At 46.2% G+C, this 27,411-nt stretch overlaps 3 protein-coding genes across 4 annotated transcripts; all 3 read left to right on the forward strand.

Annotated features, from left to right (window-relative positions):
* The first annotated feature begins 620 nt into the window (after window positions 1–620).
* SPY (Tetratricopeptide repeat (TPR)-like superfamily protein) lies at window positions 621–8,618 on the forward strand. The gene is made up of 18 exons (XM_048678416.2): window positions 621–902; window positions 1,343–1,752; window positions 2,443–2,604; window positions 2,685–2,860; window positions 2,962–3,037; window positions 3,709–3,837; window positions 3,924–4,043; window positions 4,116–4,184; window positions 4,282–4,363; window positions 5,303–5,397; window positions 5,522–5,586; window positions 5,692–5,890; window positions 6,185–6,379; window positions 6,600–6,694; window positions 6,780–6,915; window positions 6,987–7,204; window positions 7,453–7,580; window positions 7,764–8,618. The coding sequence occupies exons 2-18, from the start codon at window positions 1,381–1,383 to the stop codon at window positions 8,273–8,275; spliced, it is 2,829 nt and encodes a 942-aa protein (XP_048534373.1). The 5' UTR covers window positions 621–902; window positions 1,343–1,380; the 3' UTR covers window positions 8,276–8,618.
* A 7,747-nt stretch (window positions 8,619–16,365) lies between these two features.
* Window positions 16,366–21,741, forward strand: LOC125513335 (guanine nucleotide-binding protein subunit gamma 2). Of its 2 annotated transcripts, XM_087526724.1 has the most exons (5): window positions 16,366–16,911; window positions 21,021–21,073; window positions 21,157–21,201; window positions 21,300–21,318; window positions 21,354–21,741. In XM_087526724.1, exons 1-5 carry the CDS (start codon window positions 16,675–16,677, stop codon window positions 21,525–21,527), a joined length of 528 nt encoding a protein of 175 aa, XP_087382850.1. In that variant the 5' UTR covers window positions 16,366–16,674; the 3' UTR covers window positions 21,528–21,741. The 2 variants fall into 2 exon arrangements, with proteins under 2 accessions (XP_087382850.1, XP_048534377.1); XM_048678420.2 differs by having other exon boundaries at window positions 16,378–16,911; window positions 21,300–21,741.
* A 171-nt stretch (window positions 21,742–21,912) lies between these two features.
* On the forward strand, window positions 21,913–25,909 carry LOC125513334 (delta-aminolevulinic acid dehydratase, chloroplastic-like). Its single transcript, XM_087526722.1, has 12 exons — window positions 21,913–22,246; window positions 22,343–22,454; window positions 22,548–22,621; window positions 22,900–22,968; window positions 23,052–23,135; window positions 23,229–23,298; window positions 24,088–24,143; window positions 24,239–24,360; window positions 24,483–24,554; window positions 24,651–24,732; window positions 24,832–24,909; window positions 25,411–25,909. Exons 1-12 carry the CDS (start codon window positions 21,974–21,976, stop codon window positions 25,579–25,581), a joined length of 1,263 nt encoding a protein of 420 aa, XP_087382848.1. The 5' UTR covers window positions 21,913–21,973; the 3' UTR covers window positions 25,582–25,909.
* The last annotated feature ends 1,502 nt before the right edge of the window (window positions 25,910–27,411 follow it).

Below are 27,411 nucleotides of genomic sequence, written 5' to 3' on the forward strand. Positions count from 1 at the left end.
TCATCCGATGAACATATGATGTTGTTGGAAAAAAAAACTCATCATCACTATCGGCCATGGTACCTTGTGGGCAAAGGGCCGAACACATTGTGGGCGGCAACGGAGTTGGGCATGGTAGAGCCGTGACCGGTCAAGGGCAGCAGGCCCGTCGGCGTCTACGCCCTCCGATGGTGCTCGTGGAGGCGAGAGCGGTGCCGACGACCCTTGACATGCGTCCCTTTTCCTGCTACGACAATGACGATGAGCGGCCACAGCCTCGGTGGACGCGGTGGCGTGAATAGGTTGGTGGATGCGACGGCCGTGCCTAGGCGTCGTCGTGGCTGGAACTTGGTGGCGGCGGCAAGGACGCGAACGAGTAAGGAGGGGTAAGTGGGGAATAATCGCCGTTGTGCCAGCGACGGACGGGTCATAGAAGAACAAGGGCCGGGTGTCGCTCTAAATCGCGACGGACAAAAAAACGAACACCCGTCCATCTACATCGGCGCGTTAGGCCGTGTTTTCGGTTCGCTCCTCCCCGCTCGCAGGAAAAGGAAGCCGCAGTCGAGAAAAGCCCACCCGTCCCAGCCCGGCCCGGTTGCAGCACTGGATAGTACAAAAGGGCCTGGTTGAAGCTCAAAGCGAGCGCACGCACGACGAAAGCGTAAAAGCCAAGGGGAAAAAAAGAAGGCAAAAGGGGGAGAGAGAGAGAGAGAGGGGGGAGGCACCAAAATACCACTGCTGCTACGTTCCCCTCTCCTTCCTCCTCCACCGCGCCGAAACCCTCGCCGCCGCCGCCCTCGGATCCCTCGCCGCGGCGGCGATCACCGCTCCGCCTCCCGGTGGCCGCGGCGGGGACGCGGGACCCTCCCGCCGCGCCATGATCTCGCGCCTCCACGCTCCGGTGCCCCGCGCCGCCCTCTAATGTGAGCCCCTCCCCCTCCCCCCTCCTTCCCCGCCGCGACCTAGGGTTCTCGCTCTCTCGACAAGGCGAGCGAGCGAGCGCGCTTCCCTGCTTGCTCTGCTTCTGTTGGACTCTTTTACCTGGCACGCCCTATTTTCCTGCGATTTCCTCCCGTCTTTACCTATTATTGGAGGATTCCTGGGGCGTCTTCCGCTGGCTGGGTTGGAATTTGATTTCTTGTCCTCCTTTCCCATCCGGGTTTCTTGCAAGCCGTCTTGCAAAGAAGCCGCCACTTTTACTGCGCAATTCAGAGTTAGTCCAAAGCCGGGTCTTTTTTTAGTCTTTACGCGCATTCCGCTCCAGATTTTTTTCTCCCTTTTCTCGATGCGTTTTCCGTACGCCGGTATATGCAACCGGAATTCTACTAAACCCTACTCAATTCATGTCTGCAATCTTTCACAGAGGAAGGAAGAGACGAGGAGACTCTCCCTCTCTCTTTCATGCAGCCAGGGATGGAGCCCCTCCAAGGGAAGGAGAGCAACGGCGCCGTTCCTGACTGCAATGGGGCTGCTGCCCCCCCTGCGAAGCAGCAGCTGCCGGAAGGGACGGACGCCCTTCGCTATGCCAACATCCTCCGGTCACGCAACAAATTTGCTGATGCTCTCCAGTTGTACAGTACCGTTCTTGACAAGGATGGAACCAATGTGGAGGCCCTTATCGGAAAAGGGATCTGCCTCCAGGCCCAGAGCCTGCCAAGGCAGGCCTTGGATTGCTTCACCGAGGCTGTCAAGGTCGATCCCAAGAATGCGTGTGCTCTCACGCATTGTGGGATGATATACAAAGACGAGGGTCACCTGGTTGAGGCCGCAGAGGTATGGAGCAACATTCTCTCATCCATCTGCTGGCTTGCTGGTTCTTGTGAGCTGTGTCTCAGAAAAAGCAGACTTTGTTTTTTCATAGCATTGTTGTTGTTATTGTTGTGAACAGCTAAACGCTGGAAATCTTTGATTGAGTATGTGCCTCGAATCTGATATATCCCTCCATGTTGACCTGAATGGATGATCTGGCATTAGTATGTTTCCTGAAATATAGTTTTCTGTTTTTGTTTTGCAGAATACAAGTTAGATCTAAAAGCTAATTTAAAGGGCTCTTTATGAACTTCCGTTTTACACTAAGTTTGTCCAAATTAACCTAGCCATCAGTGTGTCCTGTGTATAATCTCTTGTGTGACGGAATTACTGTTTAACAGTGTAGCTGATCTGTGGGTAGAAAGCACATAAGTGTTTGCTAAATCAGGGCAGATGACAACTGCAGTAAAAGAAAGCAGGATTCTGCTTGGAATGTCTATGCATACTATTTCTCCCTCAGAGAACACCAACCCCTTACATTTAGTGTGAGTACAAGAAATCCTAACCAATCTTAGTTCGTTAGGTTAAACATCATACTGTCCAAAACCGTTAGTAGGGCCTGCACACAATGTTTTTAAGTTTTTGTTATTTTACTGTAGCTACTGTGTTGTACAAATTTTATGTTCTAATAATGGAGAAAACAATCTGGAACAGGCATATCAAAAAGCTCGAAGTGCGGATCCTTCCTATAAAGCTGCTGCAGAATTTCTTGCTATAGTTTTGACCGATCTTGGAACTAGCTTGAAGCTTGCAGGCAATACAGAAGATGGGATTCAAAAATATTGTGAAGCTCTTGAAGTGGATAGCCACTACGCGGTACAATCATCAACTCTAGCCGTTATTATTTTTGTCTGTCAATTTAGCATTGTGCTAATGTATACGCCTGATTTATGCAGCCTGCTTATTACAACCTTGGGGTGGTTTATTCAGAGATGATGCAGTTTGACGTAGCTCTTACTTGTTATGAAAAAGCTGCATTGGAGAGACCATTGTATGCTGAAGCTTATTGCAATATGGGGGTTATTTACAAGAATCGGGGAGAGCTAGACGCAGCAATTGCCTGCTACGACAGGTAAATTTGCCATTATTTTGATATGAATTGTGCCGATATTCATAAAATAATCTACAGCAAGAACGTAAGTTCACCCGTGGCATGACTTTCCTGTACCCCAGGTGCTTGACTATTTCCCCCAACTTTGAGATTGCTAAGAATAACATGGCAATAGCACTAACCGACTTGGGTACAAAGGTGCGGACTTGTCCACTTCTACTGTTGTGTAAATTCTACCGATTACCATCAATTTTCATTTTGTTCTTTTACCGACTGTAACATGGCCTTCAAAGAGGATCATATACTCATATTCCATTGTTTACTCCATGCTATACAGAAGCTCAACTGCAATTGCATTCTCTTTTGTATACCTTTAGTTGTCTACTACATAATTGCCCGTGCGTTGCAACGAGTGTAAATATTCTTTAATATGTTAGCCCATGATTACCTTCCATGTTAATGTGATTATCTAAATAATTGTTTATCAATTCATGCCCATGATTACCTTCCTGCTAGCCCATGATTACCTTCCATATTAGTGTGATGATCTAAATAATTGTTTAACAAATCATGCCCATGATTTACCTACCTAAATAACTTTTAGGATTTTATTTGGTAATCACTTAGTAAGAACTTATTGTCTTGCCAAAGAAAACATAATTTTATTTGGTAAATCAATAAAAGACAAGAGGGAATGGGGAATGTTGGATGAAGGACGAGGTGGACGACAGAACCTTACATCCTTTTTATTAAGTAGGAAAAGATAGTACCGACACCTTTTGTGTCTGGTTAAAGGCAACTGTTTGTGTTTGATTAAGGCACAACTATTTTTTTAATTAATTATCATTTTAAACATCGGAGATGCTCAGGTTAAAATTGAAGGTGACATCAATCAAGGTGTGGCATATTACAAGAAAGCTCTGTTCTATAATTGGCACTATGCTGATGCAATGTATAATCTTGGTGTTGCATATGGTGAAATGTTGAATTTTGAGATGGTGAGTTACATGAAAATTCCATAAATTTGGTTCTACTATTAGCATTCACTTTTGGCTGACTTAATCTACTTGTGATTTTCATGAAGGCTATTGTTTTTTATGAACTTGCTCTGCACTTCAATCCTCGCTGTGCGGAGGCATGCAACAACCTGGGAGTGATATACAAGGATAGGGATAATCTCGACAAAGCTGTTGAATGTTATCAAGTGAGTGTATGCAATTCTGTTCATGTTTATTAGAGTTGTGTTTACTTATTGCCTATTTCCTTCTTTTTGTAGATGGCCTTGTCAATTAAGCCAAATTTCTCCCAGTCATTGAATAACCTTGGAGTTGTCTATACAGTTCAGGTATGATCCTCTATCATTATTGATTTCTTACATTCTTACTGTGGTTGACTGGTTACATTGCATTTTTAGCTTACTGAAATACATTTTTCATATTTAGGGCAAGATGGATGCTGCTGCAAGCATGATTGAGAAGGCCATACTTGCAAATCCCACTTATGCTGAAGCATACAATAACTTAGGTAATGAGCAATCAACCTCTGTCACTTTAGATACTTAATACTAGCATGTCATTTGAAACATGTTCCAACTAAGAATCCATGACGGCTCTGTGACCACCAATCATCTTTTATAGTTGTACCATACACGATGAGGGTACATTGATGCATGAGTATGCATGTATTTAGATAAAAACAAACACCATACAGGCAGTATTGAACGATGGACGGTGCACAAATGAGTAGCATTGAACAGTCAGCTATAAAATAGTATTCCCTCCGTTCACTTTTATAAGAGGTTCTAACTTTTTCCTGAATCGGATGTGTATATAGACGCGTTTTAGTGTGTTTTTTTCACTCATTTCAGTACGTATCTAGTCCATATTGAAATACCCAAAACATCTTATAATTCGGAACGGAGGTAGTAGTAAACAGGGGACAGGGTGGCCATTAGGGGTTTGCTAGTTTTGTCGATTTCATTGGACTTCTGTGGCCTTCCAAAGTGTCAAGGAATATCAGGATTTATTTTAATTTGTTTTGGAAAACAAAATTCCTCGATATTCCCAATGTGTGTACCTCCTACTTGTCCACGAGCAATGGGTACTCCCTCCGTTTCTTTTTACTCCGCATATAAGATTTGGTCAAAGTCAAACTACACAAAGTTTGACCAAATTTATATAAAAAAATATGAACATCTACAATACTAAAACTATATAGTATGACAATATGTTTCATGGTCCATCTGATAATATTGATTTCATATTGTGAATGTTTATATTTTTTAATATAAAGTTAGTCAAACTCTACAAAGCTTGACTTTGACCAAATCTTATATGCGGACTAAAAAGAAACGGAGGGAGTACAAGTATGGAAGCTTTGCAAAAATTAATTTCTTTGAATATTCCTTTTAACATTGATTAGGCGTTTGCGAAGTGACTGACAGTTCACCACTACCTGTCATAGGTGTTCTTTACAGAGATGCTGGAAGTATTACGTTATCTGTACAGGCATATGAAAGATGCCTGCAAATTGATCCTGATTCACGAAATGCCGGTCAGGTACTTTGTGAGGCCTCAAGCTTGCTATTTAAACTATCTTCCGTACTCTTGTATGTCGCTACATGAAACTGTATAGCTTACACTCTCTCCTTACATGGTCAACTAACAGAACAACTCTTTGCAGAACCGTTTGCTTGCCATGAACTATATTGACGAGGGCTCAGATGACAGGCTTTATGATGCTCACAGGTCAGTTTATGCACTGTTTGCAATGAAAGTGCCATTTCTATGTTACCATGATCATGTATTTTGATATGGCACTACTACTATCCAGTATTAACTCAATTTTTGCAGGGAATGGGGAAAGCGCTTTATGAAATTGTATGCACAGTATACTAGTTGGGATAACATAAAAGTCGCTGATCGTCCACTGGTCATTGGTTATGTGTCTCCTGATTTTTTTACTCACTCCGTGTCTTACTTCGTTGAAGCCCCCCTTACACACCATGATTACACAAATTGCAAGGTGGTCGTCTATTCTGGTGTTGTGAAGGTATAGACAATTTGTTCCTTGCTAGCTATTCTGGATTTGGGCACACAGTGACAATCAACTTAGTTTGGCTGACTTGCTACCCCTTTAACTAAACAAAAACATTAATCCAGTGTCCAACAGCCTAGAGATTATCTATCAAAATTAGTTTGGTAACACGAGACATCCAGACTAGAAAATAAGTAACTGCAATGTGAAGCTATCAAGGTGGATCTGGGGTTATTTCATCATTATCCTTCTGTTCACACACTTTGCTCTTTTTTCTGATCATATTTTTTATTATTGATGATTCTCTAGGCAGATGCCAAGACCCTTCGATTCAAGGATAAGGTGTTAAAAAAGGGCGGGGTCTGGAGAGATATATATGGTATTGATGAAAAGAAGGTTGCTACCTTGGTCAGAGAGGATAAAGTGGATATACTTGTGGAACTTACTGGTCATACAGCAAATAATAAACTAGGAACAATGGCGTGCCGCCCTGCTCCTATTCAGGTATGTGTTCCACGTGGCATTTCAACGACTTGACTTTATTTTCAGAACAGCTTGCATATGAGCAGTTTTATGCCTATTATTATGTTCTGGGAGCTTCTATTTGTCCCCTTCCATCCCTATCCACTCAAATCATTCCAAGTAGTTCGATCAATGAGTCAATTGCTATCTGACTGTTTTGCTGAGAAGGGCCTTTCTAACTTGGGTATGTATGTCCTTACAGGTTACATGGATTGGTTACCCTAATACGACAGGTTTACCAGCAATTGACTACAGAATAACAGATTCATTGGCTGATTCTCCTAATACAAACCAAAGGTATGCCGGATGCTTTTCATGTAGTTATTCTGTCATGCAGTTTCTCCCTATGCGTCTAGAACCTCATAGTACCGACTCTCTGCAGGCATGTTGAAGAGTTGGTGCGCCTTCCTGAAAGTTTTCTTTGTTACACTCCTTCTCCAGAAGCTGGGCCGGTTTGTCCCACACCAGCAATTTCAAATGGTTTCGTCACGTTTGGTAGTTTTAACAATCTAGCAAAGGTGCATAACAGATTTGAACGCTTTATTTTATCTCTATTGAATCACTCTGTTCATAAAGTTATTTTTGGCAGATCACACCGAAAGTTATGCAAGTTTGGGCCAGAATATTATGTGCAGTCCCTAACTCACGGCTTGTGGTTAAGTGCAAGCCATTCTGCTGTGACAGTATAAGACAGAAATTTTTATCGACACTTGAGGAGTTGGGTTTGGAGTCACTACGAGTTGATTTACTACCACTCATCCATCTCAACCATGACCACATGCAAGCATATTCCTTAATGGACATCAGGTGAGAAGTTGTTTCACTTGTAATATAGTTGTGCCATATACTCACATATAGGATCTTCTATGTCAAGTCTTACATGTTTGTCAGGGTGTGCGTTTATATATAATCTTTAGATCCATGCCAATAAATACCATTATCCTACATTGATCACTGGCAATTCCTTACTATTTTCGTGTGAATATTCAGAAAATGTGTTCTTCATTAGCGGTGTTCCTCTGAAGCTGATTGAACTTCCATTTGTGTTTTTGCAGCCTAGATACGTTTCCATATGCTGGGACTACCACTACATGTGAATCTCTTTACATGGGGGTTCCATGTGTTACAATGGCTGGTTCAGTTCATGCTCATAATGTTGGTGTTAGCCTACTCACTAAAGTTGGTACGTTCTAACAATAGGTGGACATGAATTTTTATTTATTTTTCTCCTGCCTAGTTATTTATTTTTCCACCGTCTAGTTTCTGTGTGACTTATATCTGTTATTATGGAACCTAAAAAAGGGGACCTGTATATTGTTGTTATATAAACATAGGGAATTGTCTGACTGAGAATTATTTGTTGCAGGGTTGGGGAGGCTGGTTGCCAAAACGGAGGATGAATATGTTAGCTTAGCATTGGAGTTGGCATCAGATGTGAGTGCCTTAGAAGAACTGAGGAAGAGCCTCCGGGAACTGATGATAAAATCACCAGTCTGTGACGGAGAGAGTTTCACACGTGGCCTGGAATCTGCATACAGAAGCATGTGGCATAGGTACTGTGATGGGGATTCACCAGCTCTCAGGCGCTTAGAAGTGTTGGCGGGCGAAGACTTGGACAAGACGGCTGTGAAACTTGCCGATCTTAAAGCACAGAGAGTGAACGCTACTGCTGAGGAAGATAATCAGTCCCCGCTAAAGAAGGCTGACGCCACGTCCAAGGGAGGCGAGCCCCAAATAATGGTGAACGACGTGAGTTCTCCTGAAGGTAACCAGGCCCTCGTAACGGCGGAAGCGCAGCCCCAAATAATGGTGAATGGTGGGAGTTCCCCTCACTCCCCTTCGGTGAGATGCGAAGCAAATGGGCATAGCAGCCGATGACCAATGGGAGGCTCCATTGATGCAGGCACACACTGATGTATTATAGGTTGAGATTTGCCATTGATGTATCATCACAAAGTCGCTGCTGGGGGTCAATATAGGTGTTCTGGTTGTTGACCTCGGAAATGGATGTGGTTGTGAAACACTGGTGACCCCTGACTTGTAGCAGATGTAATATAATTCGTGGGGGATGCTTAGTCTGATTTGTAGATCAAGGTGTATGAGTAAAGAGTATGTGCCAAGTTGAGTTGGCATGGTAGAAACAGAGAGAAAGGCGTTGGTTGTATATGTAGGAACAGCTTCTAGATTCTCTAAAATTTAACCGAGGCTATTTCAACTTCTAGATTCTCTTGAGTTTAACTGTTTTTGTCTTCAGTTTCTTGTCTTTTTGACCATGCAACCTTGATGAGTTTAACTGTTTATTGGCTGGGTGGAGCTGCGGACATGGTTCTGGTTTCTGTTGGCCTCGTGTAATTAAAAGCTTTGTGATTTCATAGAATGATAATTAAACTCATGTAAAACAGGAGTAAATTGCAAAAAAGGATATCACAATTGAGGACCCTAATTCAGAAAACCACCACCTTTGTTTTTTTAAACCATCATCATTGTGCTGAAAGTTTTCAAAAAAAGCTGATCGACAAATTAGAGTTATTTGATGCAAAGTCTGACCGACGTCGTGAAGCACTCATTGTGTATGACTCCAGGGGCTTCGAAGAAGATTAGAAGAGGGTTTCGCGGAAAGAAGTGGGAGGAGGAGAGGGCAAAGTGAGAAGGTGTGACTGCCAAGTTAACGGAGAAGTTTAAGAACATCTTGTTGAAGAAGGAGGTATACGTAAGCGGTCCGACATCAAGGAGGAGAAAAAGATGAAGAGATACAAATTGTTGATTGAGGCGACCGAGAAGAAACTCATGCTCAAAGAGAAGGCGTTGCTCAAAGAGAAGAAGGTGCATATAGCAGCCGGTGCAGAGGACGCCAAGATGTTGACCTTGAATTTGGATGCTTTGAATGCCCACGCAAGAATAATCGTGCAAGCCATCCCCTACAAGATGCTGGAGCGGCAGAAAGATGAGTTGAAGGCGGCGGACAAGGAGGAGATGGAGGCGGTAGAGGAGGAGGAAGCGGAGGCTGCCTACGTGGCGACGATGACACCTTGAGCGTGGAAGCTCAAAATGCCGCTCCGGTAGAGTAGAAAATCTAATTTTCTACACATATTGCCGGACTGTTATTCTTTTATGATCGGGCATATAAAAACTACATCATACTTGCCTCTTTCTGGATGATATTGGACATGTGATCCGGGGCTGCTGTGATGCGGCGAGCGCATGGAACGGACATTATTTGAATTTTAAATTGTCCTTTACTGATGGATATATACATGATAGCGTTGGATGGCCGCCCTCGATATTAGTGTCCGCAGATTGCCCCCTATCTGTAAACAGATGCCGGAGCAAATTTACAGGCCAGTATTGGAAATGCCCTTACATTTACACAAATGTTTCTCTAGAAACAACAATATGCATACCAACCTCCGTATCCAAACATCAACGAATCAACCGTCACACTTTCAACTTTTGGCTAATGAACAGTACACATGTTGAGCTTCTTCGTCGACATGATGGAGAGTAATTTTTTTAGGATCTCACAAAGCTTTACTACTGCGTCATAATGTCTACAGGGATGAAGACAAAATCGCCAGCTGGCCTAACCAAATATGGAGGCCATACCCTAAAGATAAAACATGCTTCCTAAGATTATGGGTCTCCACATTAAATGCCCTAAACTCATGACTAAACATGCAAAAAGAAAAACTACTAGCTTTAACTCTAATCTCTTGAACTATGATACCAAAATTTGCAGAGCTCACTTTTTTGATCGTGTCAATGGCCACTTTGCAGTCCGAGGCAACAAGCATCTTGTTTATGCAAAGATCCTCTGCCATTGCAAGAGCCTCTAATGGCAGGTGTTTCCAGAACATGAGGATCAAAAATATTTCTGATTACTAGTGCCGATGGAGGGGAACAAGTAGTACTGGGTCCGACCCACCAATAGAGAAAAACCCAGAGGCCGCTAATCTTAAGAGCCCAACTAAAGGCGTCCCTTGCAGAAAGGGAAAAAACTTGAAGGCTCAGCCCAATACGAGGCACCTTCTTCTAACAGCCTCTCCATTTTTGCTAACACTGCCTTTAGATGTCTCCATTGAAAAGGCTCGAAACGGATTTGGTATTCCAAAATTTCAATTCACCTATTTTGTCTGGACACTGAATTGGCAACCCGCAATGAAACCAATTTCAGGCTGAACTGACTCCCGCGCTAAGGCCAACTCTAACGCACACCCCAAACGGACGTTCGTTTTATCCGGATTTCGTCCGTTTGGAGATGGCAATGGGGCGGCATCCGGCCCTTTTCCTAGACGCGCTGGCCGTGCGGCCAACGTGCGGCCTCATCTTGACTGCATACATTTTTTTGGGCTGCATTTCTTATTATTTCATTAAGGATTTTTTGATACATTGAAGTACATTCACCAGTTCTTGACTAGAATAGTTAGTCCAAAGAAAATAAGAATCACAAGTACTCATTTTTAAATATATCCAACTTTCATAACTGCTCCCATAGCTTGGATTAGTATCTTCTCGATGTCTTAATTGTTGATTTGCGAATTCTTGATCTTACATACTTCTTTCTTCTTCGATTCTAAAGAGGTAGATGTTGCTTCGCATCTAATCTCATCTCTAGTCTTTATTCTAGCAACGAGTGCACGAACATCTATCAAATTTCGTTCTATCAATAGATCGATGTATTCTTCTTCCTGATACCAAAACTTGCATCCTTCATACACAAAAAAGTTGAGTATATAAGTAAAGAGCAATCGAAACTGCGTCGAATCCGGGAGCACAGCCGAAGCAAAACAAGCACATTACCCCATCGTTTTTGCACTTGACGAACACCCATCCGGGATGTTTCAGCGTTGTAGACACGCGACACATGACCTTTCGTGGGCAGTCATCGCACTTTATGAGCGGCGATGGTGCGCAGACGAGCCTTTGTGCCACCACCGAGCCCGGACGACAGTCGGGCGTGTCTTTGACGGTGAACCGTCGACGGGATAGATTTGAGCGGCTAGAGGTGGAATCAATACCTGCATGCGGCCTTGGGGTGTTGCCGGGGCTGTGCGGTCTCGGAGAGGAGAGGATCGTCGACATGGTGGTGAGCGGAGAGAAGAGAAGATGCGAGGTGGTGGTGGGCGGAGAGGAGATGGGTTTAGCCATGTTGTCTACCTGCTTAAATAGCCATGCAGGCATACTGACACCGCTTTAATGCGGCACAAAGACCGGAGTAGGCTTCTCGGTTGACGCGTTTGCATTGAAGCGATGTCGGCATCAATATCGTCCAGTCACATCCACTACGGCTACTGGATTGACTTTCTTTAATGTTGCATCTGCTTTCAACTATTTCATAGCCTCCCGTCCCGAGCAAACGTCGAGAGCAGGGGCCTGGACAATGTTGATAACGGGAAATCTCTAACCTCCGTGGTGGGTGTGAAGAAGGGTACAGCTAGAAAGCGAGAGAATATCTTTATGGATATGAGTCTGAGGCAGAAGTCTCTGAATGCGGGCCTGACGAACCTTTTGTACCAGGATCATCACGAGACTCTGTTTCTGTGGTAGAGCGGCACACCGACATAAATGTGCGGCGACCGTTCCAGAATGGAACACACATGACACATCGAGGATTTTGGATGGGACCGAGCAGTCGAACGGGTACATGGCTGTGACGCCCACGGTTTGACCGTACACTAATCATACACGCAAACGTGTACGATCAAGATCAGGGACTCACGGGAAGATATCACAACACAACTCTACAAATAAAATAAGTCATACAAGCATCATATTACAAGCCAGGGGCCTCGAGAGCTCGAATACAAGAGCTCGATCATAGACGAGTCAGCGGAAGCAACAATATCTGAGTACAGACATAAGTTAAACAAGGTTGCCTTAAGAAGGCTAGCACAAACTGGGATACAGATCGAAAGAGGCGCAGGCCTCCTGCCTGGGATCCTCCTAACTACTCCTGGTCGTCGTCAGCGGGCATCACGTAGTAGTAGGCACCTCCGGTGTAGTAGGAGTCGTCGTCGAAGGTGGCGTCTGGCTCCTGGGATCCAACATCTGGTTGCGACAACCAGAAAGAAAGGAAAGGGGGAAAAAGGGGGAGAAAGCAACCGTGAGTACTCATCCAAAGTACTCGCAAGCAAGGAGCTACACTACATATGCATGGGTATCAAATGGAATAAGGGTATCATATGTGGACTGAACTGCAGAATGCCGGAATAAGAGGGGGATAGCTAGTCCTTTCGATGACTACGCTTCTGGCAGCCTCCGTCTTGCAGCATGTAGAAGAGAGTAGACTGAAGTCCTCCAAGTAGCATCGCATAGCATAACTCTAACCGATGATCCTCCCCTCGTCGCCCTGTGAGAGAGCGATCACCGGTTGTATCTGGCACTTGGAAGGGTGTGTTTTATTAAGTATCCGGTTCTAGTTGTCATAAGGTCAAGGTACAACTCCAAATCGTCCTGTTACCGAAGATCACGGCTATTCGAATAGATTAACTTCCCTGCAGGGGTGCACCACATTCCCCAACACGCTCGATCCCATTTGGCCGGACACACTTTCCTGGGTCATGCCCGGCCTCGGAAGATCAACACATCGCAACCCCACCTAGACCAACAGAGAGGTCAGCACCCCGGTCTAAACCTAAGCGCCCAGGGGTCTGGGCCCATCGCCCTTAGCACACCTGCACGTTGCGAACGCGGCCGAAAGCAGACCTAGCCTAGTGGCCTTCCAGTCCAATCCGGCGCGCGCCACTCAGTCGCTGACGTCACGAAGGCTTCGGCTGATACCACGACGCCGGGATACCCATAACTACTCCCGCGTAGATGGTTAGTGCGTATAGACCAAATGGCCAGACTCAGATCAAATACCCAGATCTCGTTAAGCGTATTAAGTATCCGCGAACGCCGACCAAGGCCAGGCCCACCTCTCTCCTAGGTGGTCGGAACCTGCCCTGCCGCTCCGCCTCAAAGATCCACTCGCGGGTGCTCCTCAAGCCGACCCGTCTTTAGTCACCACATATATCATATATAAAGTATATAGTATATACCCGTGATCAACTCCCGAGTGATCACGGCCCGATAGTATAGCATGGCAGACGGACAAGGATGTAGGGCCACTGATGATAAACTAGCATCCTATACTAAGCATTAGGATTGCAGGTAAAGGTAACAACAGTAGTAGCAAGGACAGGCTATGCATCAGTATAGGATTAACGGGAAGCAGTAACATGCTACCCTACTCTAATGCAAGCAGTATAGAGAAGAGTAGGCGATATCTGGTGATCAAAGGGGGGGCTTGCCTGGTTGCTCTGGCAAGAGAGAGGGATCGTCAACCCCGTAGTCGTACTGGGTAGCAGCGGCGTCGGTCTCGGTGTCTAGCGAGAGAAGAGGGGGGAGAAACAATAAATATTTAAGCAAACAGATGCATAGCGATGCATGACATGACAAGTAGCGGTGCTAGGGATGCCCTATCGCGGTATGAGGTGATACCGGTGAAGGGGGGAAACATCCGGGAAAGTATCCCCGGTGTTTCGCGTTTTCGCACAGATAAAACAGAGGGGGAAAGTTGCGTGTTCGCTATGCTAGGGATGCGTGGCGGATAAACGGGCTGCGTATTCAAATTCGTCTCGTCGTTCTGAGCAACTTTCATGTACAAAGTTTTTCCATCCGAGCTACGGTTTATTTTATATTAATTTTAAAAGATTTAAATCATTTTTAGGATTTATTTATTTAATTTAATCAACATTATCCAGAATAGTGTCTGTTGACGTCATCATGACGTCAGCATGACGTCAGTAGTTGACTTGGTCAACCTGACAGGTGGGTCCCGCTGGTCATTGACTGTTTAGCCTAATAAGTGTTTAATTAAACTAACTACTGTTTAATTAAACTAATTAGTTAGTTAGGTTAATCTAATTATGATTAATTAACTTAATTAATTCCTTAATTAATTAATTAATTAAATTATTATTATCTATTTATTTATTTTATTTATTTTACATATTATTTTTAATTCTTTTTTTAACAAAACGTTCTGGGGCTGGGGCTGGGCCCCATGTGTCATTGGCCCTAGGGGGGCATAATGGGCGCACGGGCGTTGGGGCGTTCCGGGCGGAGCCCCGTGAGTGTGCGGGCGCTGGCCCGGGCGTGGCCAACGGGGCGGCTGGGGGACGGCGGCAAGACGCCGGCCAGGTGAGGCGTCGGAGGTGAGGCATGCGGCGGCGCGCGCAAGCTACAACGGTGGAGGTGGTGGCGGGGTCGCGCGATGGAGCAGTGGTCAGGGGCGGAGGGGCGAGGCTAAGGTGAGCAGCAGCGGCTGCAGGGAGGACACGGCGAGGCGCGGCAGTGCGGCGCGCGCGGAAGCTGGCGAGCGTGGTGGCGCATGAGCAGAGGAGCAGGGCACCGACGAGCACGCGGGGGTGAGCACGAGAGGGGCGGGGCTGGTGAGATCAGTAGGCGGCAGGCGCGGGCCGGGCGCGCACGATGGGTGTGGCCACCCCGCGGTCAGGGCGCGATGGCGGCTACGGGAAGACGCGGGGCGTGGTCGAGAGCTGCAGGGGGGCGACGACGCCGTAGAGTGCGCGGGACAGGGGAGAGAGAAGAGGGCATGACCCTCACCGAGTAGTGTAGGGGAGTGGCAGTGGGGGGGTCGCGGAGGAGGACGAAGACTACAGGCGGCGACGGGGGAGCTCCGGGTGGATGGCGCTCGGCGCCGGCGGTTCGGGGTGGCGTCGGGGTCGGTGGAGCACATCGGGGAGGAGGCGAGGCGGTCCGGCGAGGCGGCGGGGGTTGGCGATGGGGACGTGCGCCGGGGCGGCGACGGGGTGGCGTCTTCGGGTGGCGGCGATAGGGTCGGCCCGATCCGGTCTGGATCGGGTGAGAGGGAGGAGATGAGGAGGGACGTGGGGGTTTCGTCCCCGATCCAATCTGGATCGGGGGGGGGGGGTGGGAACGACGTGGGGGGGGGGGGGCGAGTGGGTGGCGGCTAGGGTTGCGGGGGGTGAGGGGAGTGGATAAGGAGAGTGAGGTGGGCTGGCCGGTTGGGTCTTGTCTTACTGGGCCGAAGCCCAGGGGGCAGGGGGTTTTCTCTTTCTTTTTTTATGTATTTTCTTTCTTTTATTTATTTCCTTTTCTGTTTTGGCTAATTGTTTGGGCACTAAATGAGTTTTGTAAAATATGAGAGTTGGCCCAAAATTCACAACACAATATATCCTACCACCAAAAACTAGTTTGGGGTAATTATCATTTCATATTTTTTTATTAATAAAAAGGTTAGTAAATATTGTTTTCAGCCACTGTTTGAGGTTGTTTAAGTCACTTATCAAATTTCAATAATGTTGTTTACAATTTTATCATAGCCTCTGATTTATCTACTATTTATTGAATATTTTAGTTTTAATATTTGAAAAACTTTTATCGTTTGATTGATTTTGATTTTGAATTTGAATCGGTTTCGAACTAACGCGAGATTACTAACAGTAATCAAAGTGACGTGGCATCGTTAACGTGAGATTACTGTAGCCTAATTATCCGGGCGTCACAATGGCGGAGGCCCGAACGTCCGCAAACCTCCTCCGATTTGATGTCGGCTTGCGGAATTCAGACACGCGTTCACGCACATTTACGACACGACGTTGGATAGCAAAAGAGAATGTCCGAACAGATCGGTCCAGACGCTTTCCGGGCAATTTGAGGAGGTATAGGTTTGGAGATGCGCTACCATTGTTGGCAAAAAGTGTGGAGATTGGGTATCCATAAAAGGTCAATTTTATCCTTTTCGCCAAAGAAATAAAATCCATTGCACTGACAATACGGGCAAACCCTGACCCTCCTTCTGCCATTTCTACCTGTATCTTTCTCTGCAAAGTGGGTCCGGCGCTCTGTTTTAACTGGCAGTGAGCCAGTCCGTAAGTCCCATCCATTGACCGGCGGTTTGTGTTGACCAGTCAGATCGACCGCCTCCTCTCCTCCATTCCTCCCTTCGTTTTTACCCCGTCGTCGTCTTCCCCCCCATTCTCTCTTATCCCCACCGCCGTTCTCCTCCCGCTTTGTCGCCGCTCCCCCCGTACCCGACGACGACCGCCCGAGCGGAGGGGAGGGAGAGGTACCATCTCCCGCAGCCCATGGCGTGCCAACGCGTTCGCCTCGTCTGATCGACCGCCCCCTCTTATTCCCTCTTGCTCGGCACAATCGCGCACGCGGAGGTGGGTAGGTGGGTCGCAGGTCTGGCTAGGGCGGAGGCGGAGGTAGATCTGTAGGGCGGGGAAGATAAGCGAGGGCGGGCCGGGATGAGGGGGGAGGCCAACGGAGGGGACCGGCGGCCGCGGGACGAGGAGGGGGAGGAGGAGGAGCCGCCGCAGCAGCCGGAGGAGGAGCAGGACAGGACGTCGAGGCCGTCTTCCGGGCAGCAGCAGCAGCCGGCTGCGGCGGGGTCGGCGGCGACGACGAGGAGCGTGGGGTACGTGGGGAAGCACCGCCTCTCCGCCGCCATCCAGCGCCTCGACCAGGAGCTGCAGTCACTCCAGGTACTCCCAACTCCGCCTCTCCGCACCCCCTCCTCCCCCGTCCACCCGTCTTCTCCAGCCGATGCATCGATCCATAGCTTCATCACGTAGTATACATGCCAAATCCAGAACCTCGCTCCGTTCGATGATAGTATTTCGCACAACAACTCGGCAGCTTAAAAAGCGCGATCTGGATCTTGTAGAACCCGGTTCTACTCGTAGAATCCACAAACCTTGGTGGTTGCCATAGTTAGGGTTGTTCGAGTGTGTGACACCAAATAAGGAAACGAATGTCCCTTTATCTCACGTTTCCCCCCTGAATGTTCCTGATTGAAGAGTCAAAGGCAGAGTCACCCGATTTCTTTCTAATTCAAGGCCTCTTCTAATCGGTGATAGAAGTAAAGTCAAGGTCCGTGCCACTGTTAGGCAACACGCCTACACCTGTAATAGTACTACCTTGTTTCCAGGGCATCTACGATGCCTTTTCTGTATGCCTACTGTCCGTGGATCTGGATGTCCACCAATCACCAATGCCGCCCATCCTAAGCCACACATGACATAGCTTGTACACGGCATTGGCAGGAACAGACGTAGTACCGGAGATGTGATGTCCTTGGTGAATGTTTGTTAACTATGTCTATGTGTAGCACCGTGCATGTCCTGTGTACCCCGATCTGTCGGGGGTTGACAGTTTGTGCTGTGTGCACGGAATAGGATTCTTCATAATTATCTAACGTACTTCATACACGTTTTTGTCCTTGGTAACTGAGTAGCGTGTAGTACCAAAGGAGCTTTTTATAGATATTACATATTTTGCCTCCATTTCAGTATCATTTTCCCTAAATGACCTTCTTTGGACTTGATTACCCTACTGGCACCTCCAAACACTTGCACTTATGCCACCAGAGATATGGCAACATTTATATTGGCATTTTTATGGGGTAGTGGCGCCACTTCAATTAGTGTTTCTAGGTCGCGCCATTTTTTGATGGTGTATAAGGTTGGATGCCGTTATGTAGGTGCCGTCGGATCAGTTGGGGTCGGCGCTGCCGTATCTTATACTAATACATATATATACTCGGTGTGTGATAGAAGCTGGTGCTAGCCTAGATAGTTGGCTGCCCCGCAAACTGTACAGATATGCCACTTTGGAGCAACCAACATGTATATATGTGTCGTTAATTTCCATCAACACATAAGAAGGCAATACTTGAGCTCAAGAAGCAAGCAGGTTTCCCCTTCATGTAGGATATTTTTTTTCTGAGCCACAGGGCACAAGGCCCTTGTTCCATTGCATTTTGCATGAAACATCATACAGTGTACAGCACCTTACCATAAAATTAAACATTGCTAACGCAGCACCTGAGTTAATTCTATCCAAAACATTCAACAGCCACATGCATAAACATGTCCTCTGTACCCCGATCTGTCAGGAGTTGACAGTTTGTGCTATGTGCACATAATAGGATTCTGCATAATTATCTAAAATAATTCATAAACGTCTTATCTAAAGTACCAAAGGAGCCTTTTATAGATATTACATCATTTGCCTCCATTTCGGTATTATTTCTAAATGGCCTTTGTTTAGACTTAACTACCCTACTGGCCCCTCCAAACACTTATTTGCACTTCTGCCCCCAGATATATGACGCCATTTATATTGGCAATTTTAGGGGGGGAGTGGTGCCACTTTGATTGGTGTTTCTAGGTCGCACCATCTTTGATGGCATATAAGGTCAGATGCCGTTATCTAGGTGGGGCTGACGCTGCGGTATTGTATATTAATAGAGATACTCAATGTTAGAAGCTGGTGCTAGGCTAGATGGTTGGCTGCTTGCAAAGTGTACATTGTGGGTTCGAATTCTCTCCACCCCCCCCCCCCCCCCCCCCCTTTTTCTTTAATGTGTCAGTTTGGAGCAACCAGCATGTAATATGTCTCGTTAATTTCCATCAACACATAGAGGAGGCGATACTTCAGCTCAAGTAGCAAGTTGTTTTCTCTTATTGTAGTTTTTTTTTCTGAGCCACAGGGCACAAAGCCCTCGTCCCATTGCATTGTGCATAAAACATCATACAGTGTACATCACCTTGCTACAAAATTAAATACTGCTGATGCAGAACCTGAAATTAATTCTATGATTCTATCCAAAACATTCAACAGCCACACAGGTATAAACATGACCACCCTGTAGGATTTATTACGCTCTATTTTATTCGTCCGGTCATCATGCCATAAATGAGCATACGTACAAGGCAGACACACAAACTGGAGTCGTCCATTGATGGGCTTGGTTACTTGGACACCAAAAGGGACCCAACAAAATCAACTGGAGAGAGAGGTACATTACAGATTACACACAGATGTTTATGATAAAATAGTGAAAAATACATTGGTAGCGTTGATTAATGATGCAGATGTTTCTCCCTGGTTCCCACCATCTTCGCGGCTATAGCAGAGTATCATAACACTTGGGAGGACAAATTTGGCCACAAGCACGTCCCCAACCTCGAACCCGTTCACGAAATCATGCCTTCTAAATATCTACATGCTGGACATGCTTAAGATCGATGGAGAAAAACACTGCATCAAGAGAACATTTTCTTTTCTCGTTCAAGAGATAACGATCGATGCGATCTGAGCACACTTTGTATTTCTTAGCTTGAAATAGAATAGCAAAGGAGAGATGAGGAGTGCGCGTCTAGTAGTAGGAACAAACACAAAGCTGCAACAGTTTTTCTCTTCTTATAGAATTTATTTATTAACTTAAAGCACAAAGAAAATCGGAAAAAGGAAAAGAAGAAACCTAGCCAGGAAAACACATTTATTACCTTAAAAGACCAAGGAAGTCAGAAAATAAGAAGCCTAGCCAGGAAGAAAATAAGAAAATCGGAACAGGGAATACAAAGATGGTTAGCCAGGATTCGAACCCATGACCGGTGAATAGCTAAAACAGCCAACCGTCCACGCTAGCGGTGTCTTGTCTCGTGTGTCACGGTGGTGTACATATCTTGGACTGCATGATGGCGTCTGAGTTCTGACCGTGTACTCCATCGAGGCTGGTACGACCTAGAAACAACAATCAAAATGCACCCCCCCCCTCCCAAAAAAAAGGCCAATATAAATGGCGCCATATCCCCGAGGGCCAGAAGTGTAAAATGAGTGTTTGGAGGGGCCAGCAGGGTACTAAAGTCTAAACGAACGTCATTTAGAAGAAAAAAAAAATCTCCTTTTCACACTTTTGACCTGTCGAACCATGCATATTTCTGCTGGTTGGAGGGTTATCTGGAAATTGTCCGTGATGCTTTTCCAAGGAAGTTGCTACTGAAACGTATAAATGTGGAAGTGTTCGCTATGATTGTCCACATTATCCCTGTCTTTCAGTTTCTATCTCTGGCAGTGAATCTTTTTTTTTTGTTACCTCGTATCTACTCTCCTTACCATGAATAGATAACAGAATTTTTCCAGAAAGAACTCTAACCTCTAAATTCTTTTCCTCCCTTTACTGGAACTGTCGTCTAAACAAATGAATTTTAACATTTGTAGAATTATTTACATCATGAATTTGATTTAAGGACATGAGGGGATATCTGAGGAGTTTACATTATTTTGATACGGAGGTAATACTAGATAGATCATTCAGTAGTCGCAAAAAAGAAAAGGTTGAGCATTCAGGTAGATATAAAATGTCTGTGCAAAGAAATTATCATTTCTCTCTTCCATGCTGGATTCTTCAAGGAGTTATGGCAGGCTGTGGTCTTTACTCCGTCATACCAATGATTGGCTATAGAAACAGGGAGATTTCAGTGAAGTCCTGAAATTGGTCATCATGATGAATTTGTACCAATGTCCACCAGATTATGATCAGACTGATCTGGTCTGTTATTCACAATCATGTTTCTTCACAGTATACCAATCGAAAACAAAAGAGGTTCGAAGATTTAGAAGTCACTCTTCTGTTTCCAGCCATGTTTATTTTAGATGTTAGGCTAAAAGTTCTAACAAAATAACCATGATAAGTGATCTAGCATCCTTTAGGGAAGAAGTTTATGGATTTGATCATTAGCATGCTACGCTACAGGTTGAAATTAATTATCTCTGATGTATATTGTGTTTTGTGTATATGACACAGGATGAATTGAATGAGCTTGAAACCATGGAACCTGCATCTGCGGCATGCCGGGAGTAAGTAATTTCAAGTATATCGCATATGTTTCCCGTGCTCTTGCATTCCAGTTTGTGATTGTTTTTCCTCTTGACTAAGCCAGGGTGATCACAAGTACTGAAGGAAAACCTGACCCGCTTCTTCCAATGTAAGTGCCACCACATCTTATTCTTGCCAGTATCTCACCCTAGGAAATCTGACCGTATGAGCACACACACAAAGTGTAACACGGTCGCATTTTTGCAGCACAAGTAGCCCGGAGAACTCTTCATGGGACAGGTGGTTCCAGCGCGTGCGAAGCTCTCGCAGCAACAAATGGTGGCAATCCAAAGGCTCCGATTTTGCCTAGCTTTCGCCGAAGCTGAGACAAGCTGTGTGCAGATTGAATCGACCCCAATCCGTATGGTCCATCGTTGGCCTGGCAACAGAATACAACCCAGTTTTCTTGAGAATCGTTGTGTATGTAATCCCTAACAAAAACATGAATGTATCCTCATTAGTCCTGATTGCTGTCCAGAAAATAGTCCTGTAATTCATCTCCCTCAGGTGCTGACTAGCTATGTTCGATTCTGGTGGTCTTGGAGCAAAATGGTCCTGTACTTTTGGGCAAGTTTGTTGACCTTTGAGCAAAATTTCTCATGTGCATCTAATTTTGTCGAAAATTGCGGAAGCACCGCCTTTCGTTCGATTTGGCTAGTTGTGTTTATTCAGTGATGAATGATATCTCCAAACATGATTGTGTAAAATATTGGGTCCACGATCTCTCACTGTCGTGTGGGGACCGCATGTAAGAGTACACCCGAAGCATCTCTCGCTGTCATGTGGGACCAGCTTGCAGGAGGGTCTACTTGGATCATGAGCGCCATCATCCATCCACATCCACTCTTCGATTCTCCGCTTCTCGCCAACCTCAACCCGCCATGGCCTCCACCGTGGCCTTCACCCCCGCCGTCGCCGTCGGCGCCAATGTGCAGCACTCTCGGAGGACCTCTTCGCTGCGGCCCGTCCCGAGAGCCAGGCCCGTGGCCGCGAGGGCCAGCGCCGAGCGGGACGGGGCCGCGGCGGCCGTCCAGGCGCGGTCGGGGCGGACCATCGAGGAGTGCGAGGCGGACGCCGTCGCCGGGAAGTTCCCCGCCGCGCCGCCGCCGACCAGGCCGCAGGCGCCCAACGGCACCCCGGAGATCAGGCCCCTCGTACGTCACATCCCCTCTCATCCGGGCATTTGCCCAAGTTCCAATCACTGTGCTGAATTGTGGCCATGTGGGTGTTTGTTTGATGTGTGTGTGCAGGACATGGCGAAGCGCCCTCGCCGGAACCGGAGGTCGCCGGCGCTCCGGGCAGCGTTCCAGGAGACCAGCATTACCCCCGCGAACCTCGTCCTCCCTCTGTTCATCCACGAAGGTTGGTGATTGGGATACTGAAACATGGTTGGTGCAAGCAACTGAGATTGGTGGGTACAGTTTGGTTGATTGGTAGTTTGGTACTGATGTGCAGGTGAAGAAGACACTCCCATTGGAGCTATGCCTGGGTGCTTCAGGCTTGGATGGAGGCACGGGCTTCTGGAAGAGGTACCGAGCTTACCGCAGTTTACATGATTCGGTGCCATTGGAGCTATGCCTGAATTATGATACATTAGGTGATTTTCTGTAGTAAGGACATTGCTGTCCATATAACTTCAATATCACCATACTAGAAACAGTGCATGTATATCCATACGAGTTTACGACGATAGTTAATAATGCGCTGAAAAATTAGCAACTATTGTCACACCCTCTTGTTCAAGTCTTAGTTAGCTACATCTATCTTCAGGAAGAAATCAGTTTTGTTGAACTGCTATTATTCACAGGTGTACAAGTCACGCGATGTTGGTGTTAACAGCTTTGTGCTATTTCCAAAGGTTCCTGATGGATTAAAGGTTTTGCCAGAAACATAAGTTTTTTTCGTCTAATTGAATTGCATAGATCATATGGAATAACATAGACGTCCTTTGTCCATCAGACGCAAACTGGAGATGAGGCATATAATGATAATGGTTTAGTGCCGCGAACAATCCGTCTGCTCAAGGATAAGTACCCTGACATTGTGAGTCATGTGTTACATTTGATAATCATTGTCACATTACATCATTTATGCTAAATGCTAACATGTTCGCTTCTCACCACACTACCTGTTTAGGTTATCTACACTGATGTTGCTTTGGATCCGTATTCTTCTGATGGTCATGATGGCATTGTGAGGGAAGATGGTTAGAATTTATTCCTTGCAGATTTGCTCCCAGAGAGATAATATTTGAAGTTTACTTCCATTCATTGCTTCAGTTCAGTGTGATATCCTGAGAATTTTACTTTGCATATGCTAACAATCTAATCATATTAATATAACACTCATTGCTTAATACTGCTACTGTTGTAGACTTGTAGTGCCATACTGATTAAAGAAAACTTTATTTCTTCTATCGAGACCAAGAGAGCATACCTGATTTGGAAGAATGTTGAGAAAAAGTAGTGTTGTATAGGCTTTACAGGCATATGAGCCCGTTAGATCATGCTTGAGTTGCACTGTTAGAGTATACCTGATTTTTTTTACATTATGTTGGATGATGTTACCGGAGGCTGCAGTTATTACTTTTTAATCATAGTTTGTGTGATTGATATTGATTTATACTTTCGGAAGTAAGCAGCTTTGGAGGAGTTTTGTGACTGATAAATGAGTTCCATCAAAGTTCAACTAGATGCTGTTTGTATAGAAATGAAAGGAATCGAACTTCAATCTGTTACTTCTGACCATGTAGATTATGGGAAAAAATTGCTCGTTTCCCCCCTGTTTACATATGAGCTGAGGGCACCCCCTGTTTACATATGAGCTGAGGGCATTAAATTCCACAACGGAGATGTTTGCATGCCAAGTCAATTGGATGTGCATTCCAGTTTAGTATTTCGTACCAATAAAAGTATGTTGGTAGAAATGTGCTCTTTTTCTCGATAATGGCACTTATTAATAACCATGTTTCCATTGGCCTTTTATCCTACTGCAGGAGTCATCATGAACGATGAAACAGTCCATCAGCTGTGCAAGCAGGCAGTTTCCCAGGTTCCCTTTCCTGAATCGGCCTTGTAGTCATGGGCCTCCTGGCTTAGTATACCTTTGAGTACATACTTATAGGAAACTTTGCTGTTGCTAAATAGGCTCGAGCTGGTGCTGATGTTGTCAGTCCTAGTGACATGATGGATGGTCGTGTTGGAGCAATTCGGGCTGCTTTAGATGCGGAGGGTTTCCATGATGTCTCCGTCATGTCCTACACTGCCAAGTACATACCTGTCCTGAAATAGAACCTACTGTTGTCTTATTATATTTGATAATTTTCTTCTCCCCTTGACTACAAATTGCAAGTAGGATCATGTGTATGATGTATAGGCTATGATATTGCAGGTATGCTAGTTCATTTTATGGTCCATTCCGTGAAGCTCTGGATTCAAATCCACGATTTGGAGACAAGAAGACGTATGTACCTAACCTTAAAACTTGTAGTTACATCCAGTGTATAATTTAAAATCATTATATCTAAGTGACCTAGTACACGCTTTGTTGATTCTCAAGTTATCAGATGAACCCAGCCAATTACAGAGAAGCCCTTATAGAAACTGCAGCAGATGAAGCAGAAGGAGCAGACATTCTTCTGGTAATTCTGTTACTTCGTATACAGAGTGCTCGATCATCAAAGTCTTTGTTTGTTTCCTTACTTGTGTAGCGTACTAAAAGCTATGTTATCATTTGTCAGGTGAAACCTGGATTACCATACCTGGATATTATCCGACTTCTACGGGATAATTCAGCCCTGCCGATTGCTGCATACCAGGTTAGTTTGCAAGCTTTTTTACCTGCAACCACATCTTCCATATTTCACGTGAAAGCAGAAACCATTTTCTTAGCGTCAAGTACAATGTTGTTGATGAAGCCATTTTCAGGGCCACATGTACTGCATAGTGCCACCTAGATTCGTCTTGTTATTTTCTCTTTACCCAGAAGGAGATTTAGGTTCATGTGTAACAAAAGGACTGGCGGCCAAATGATCTTTAGCAATAAGCAAAGCAGACATTTTCGATATCGTTTTCTCAGAAATAGCTTCTGGCCTCCCCTTGAACCCTGTCCCTGTCTATAACACCACCCTGAAACTGATCTCCAATATGAATGCTCCGGAGAATCCCCTTGAATCTGTTTTGCACGTCCTCCAATGCGTATCGCCTGCCTGACCCTACTACACGTGATCATTTGAGATGCACTAGTAATCTGTCAAACAGATCAATGCCACTTATTTCGACGCATTTGTTTGTAACCGCATGATGGTTGCTGTGTTCAGGTGTCGGGCGAGTACTCGATGATCAAGGCCGGCGGCGTGCTGAAGATGGTGGACGAGGAGAAGGTGATGATGGAGTCGCTGCTGTGCCTGCGGCGCGCCGGCGCCGACATCATCCTCACCTACTTCGCTCGCCAGGCCGCCAACATCCTCTGCGGCAGCAAGCGGCCGTAGCTCATCACGGAAGTCGATTTCTTGTAGTAGTAGCACCATGGCCATGGCGCTTCACTGCATTGCAGAGTATGTGGCGCGGCACGGCCATGCTCTCCGGTAGATAGAGGTTTGTCACCGGCTTCGGTTTGGTGTAATTAACGAGGCTTTATTTTTAACTGATTTTAGGGGTTGTTTTTTAGAACTGATGAGAGGTTTGCGAGAAGGAGACGCTCGTTCGTGAGCACTGACAGGTGGGCCCGCCAGGCCTGCCTGCGTGGGCCGGGCCGCCGGGCTGCATGCACGGGTCAGCTTGACGTTCCGGTGACATCACCGGCTTTTTTGAATTGCACGCGACCTGCTCCCACTGAGTGCTCTGCTTCCGTAAATTTCTCCGGGGCTCACACGCACGCTGAACACCTGCACGCTGCACCTGCACACACAACAGCGCCAGCACATTCAGGGCCGGACGGCGTCTGCACACTCCTGCGCCACCACCACCACTGCTCCTCTATTATTTGCATCATGACATTTCACACCGTCTCTTTTCTAGTATAACCACTTCGCACCGTCTCTCTTTTAGAACCATTTCACACTGCCTGTTAACAGGAGTACTACTGTCTACTGTACTTACTATATATTTCCCTCGCAGAAAAGAAAAGACAATGGAAATCTCAGGTCCCCTCCTCGCTTCTTGTTTGACTATTTTCCTACCACGTGTTTGGTTTACCAAACACACATGCCGATGCCGCACGCTCGTTTTCTTTCCACCATTTTTTTTGCTTCAAAGGATCAGTGTGCGGGTGCCCGCTACACTTGTTCGGAAACTTCATATGGTCGTCGCTATGGGCCGGGATCACCAGATCAGATCATGAGAGTAGTGGAAGGTCAACGGTGGGTGCTGAGGCAGACCCAGTTGACCCAAGGCTCCAAACCAATACTGGCTCACTGGTCGCTGCCTGCTTTCTTCTTCCTTACTACGAGTAGCATTTGGCAAATGGGACGTACATGAGCAAACGTGTACTTTGCTCATCTAACTACACATTTTCTTTCGGAATCTCATCTGAGAACACTTGATTACTGCCTGTTTACAAGAGGTCCGTACTGCTACAACTTAGGACAGTGTTATTTTATCTTGGATCCGCCGCCGCCCCACGATGAAATGATGCCCAGCAGCAGGCCAGCACCCACCAGCCACTTCCTCGCCATTCACAGCGAGCGCTCGCTCGCTCGCTCAGTCCCGCTTGTCTGTCTCCATGGATGGATCGATGGGCACCGACAGCGACACCACTTGCCCCTACCCCGCCTGCTTTGCCCTTGGCGCCTTGCCAATGGCCAATGCCGTCTACCCATGCGTGACGGCCGGGCCCTCCATGATAGAAATGCCCATGCATGCATGTACGTACGTCGTCCTCTTCCCCCTCCCCCCACCCCCACGACAAGTACAACAGCAAGGTGGCGGATGCGCTGGCGAGCGGGCGCACGGAATGGATGTCTGATTTGTTGCAGCATCGCGCGGCTGGCGTGAGCCGGGAAAATGCCATGGCCTTTTCATGTGCAGTTCTGAGTTCTGGGGGAGGGACCAACCCGTGTGCGCCCCGCACCTGCGCCTGCTCCCTCGAAACGCCGCATTTTCATCTTGATCCGATTCCTCTTTTGCGCGGGGAGAATTTCGATCTGAAATTACGAGAAGGAAGAGCGAATTGATGCCCAACATTCTCCCTCTCGGTTTCATTGCTGCTCTTTTTGGCCGCTGCGCTTCTGCGTCTCCTCTACGAGTAATCAACCCGTGTTCAGAGTTAGGAGGAGTACACTTTTGATCATCATGTATCAGATCGAGATGTTTTACTGCAG

Source organism: Triticum urartu, chromosome 6A, assembly GCF_056163025.1.
Source record: "Triticum urartu cultivar PI428250 chromosome 6A, HENAU_Tu73, whole genome shotgun sequence".
Lineage (NCBI taxonomy): Eukaryota > Viridiplantae > Streptophyta > Magnoliopsida > Poales > Poaceae > Triticum > Triticum urartu.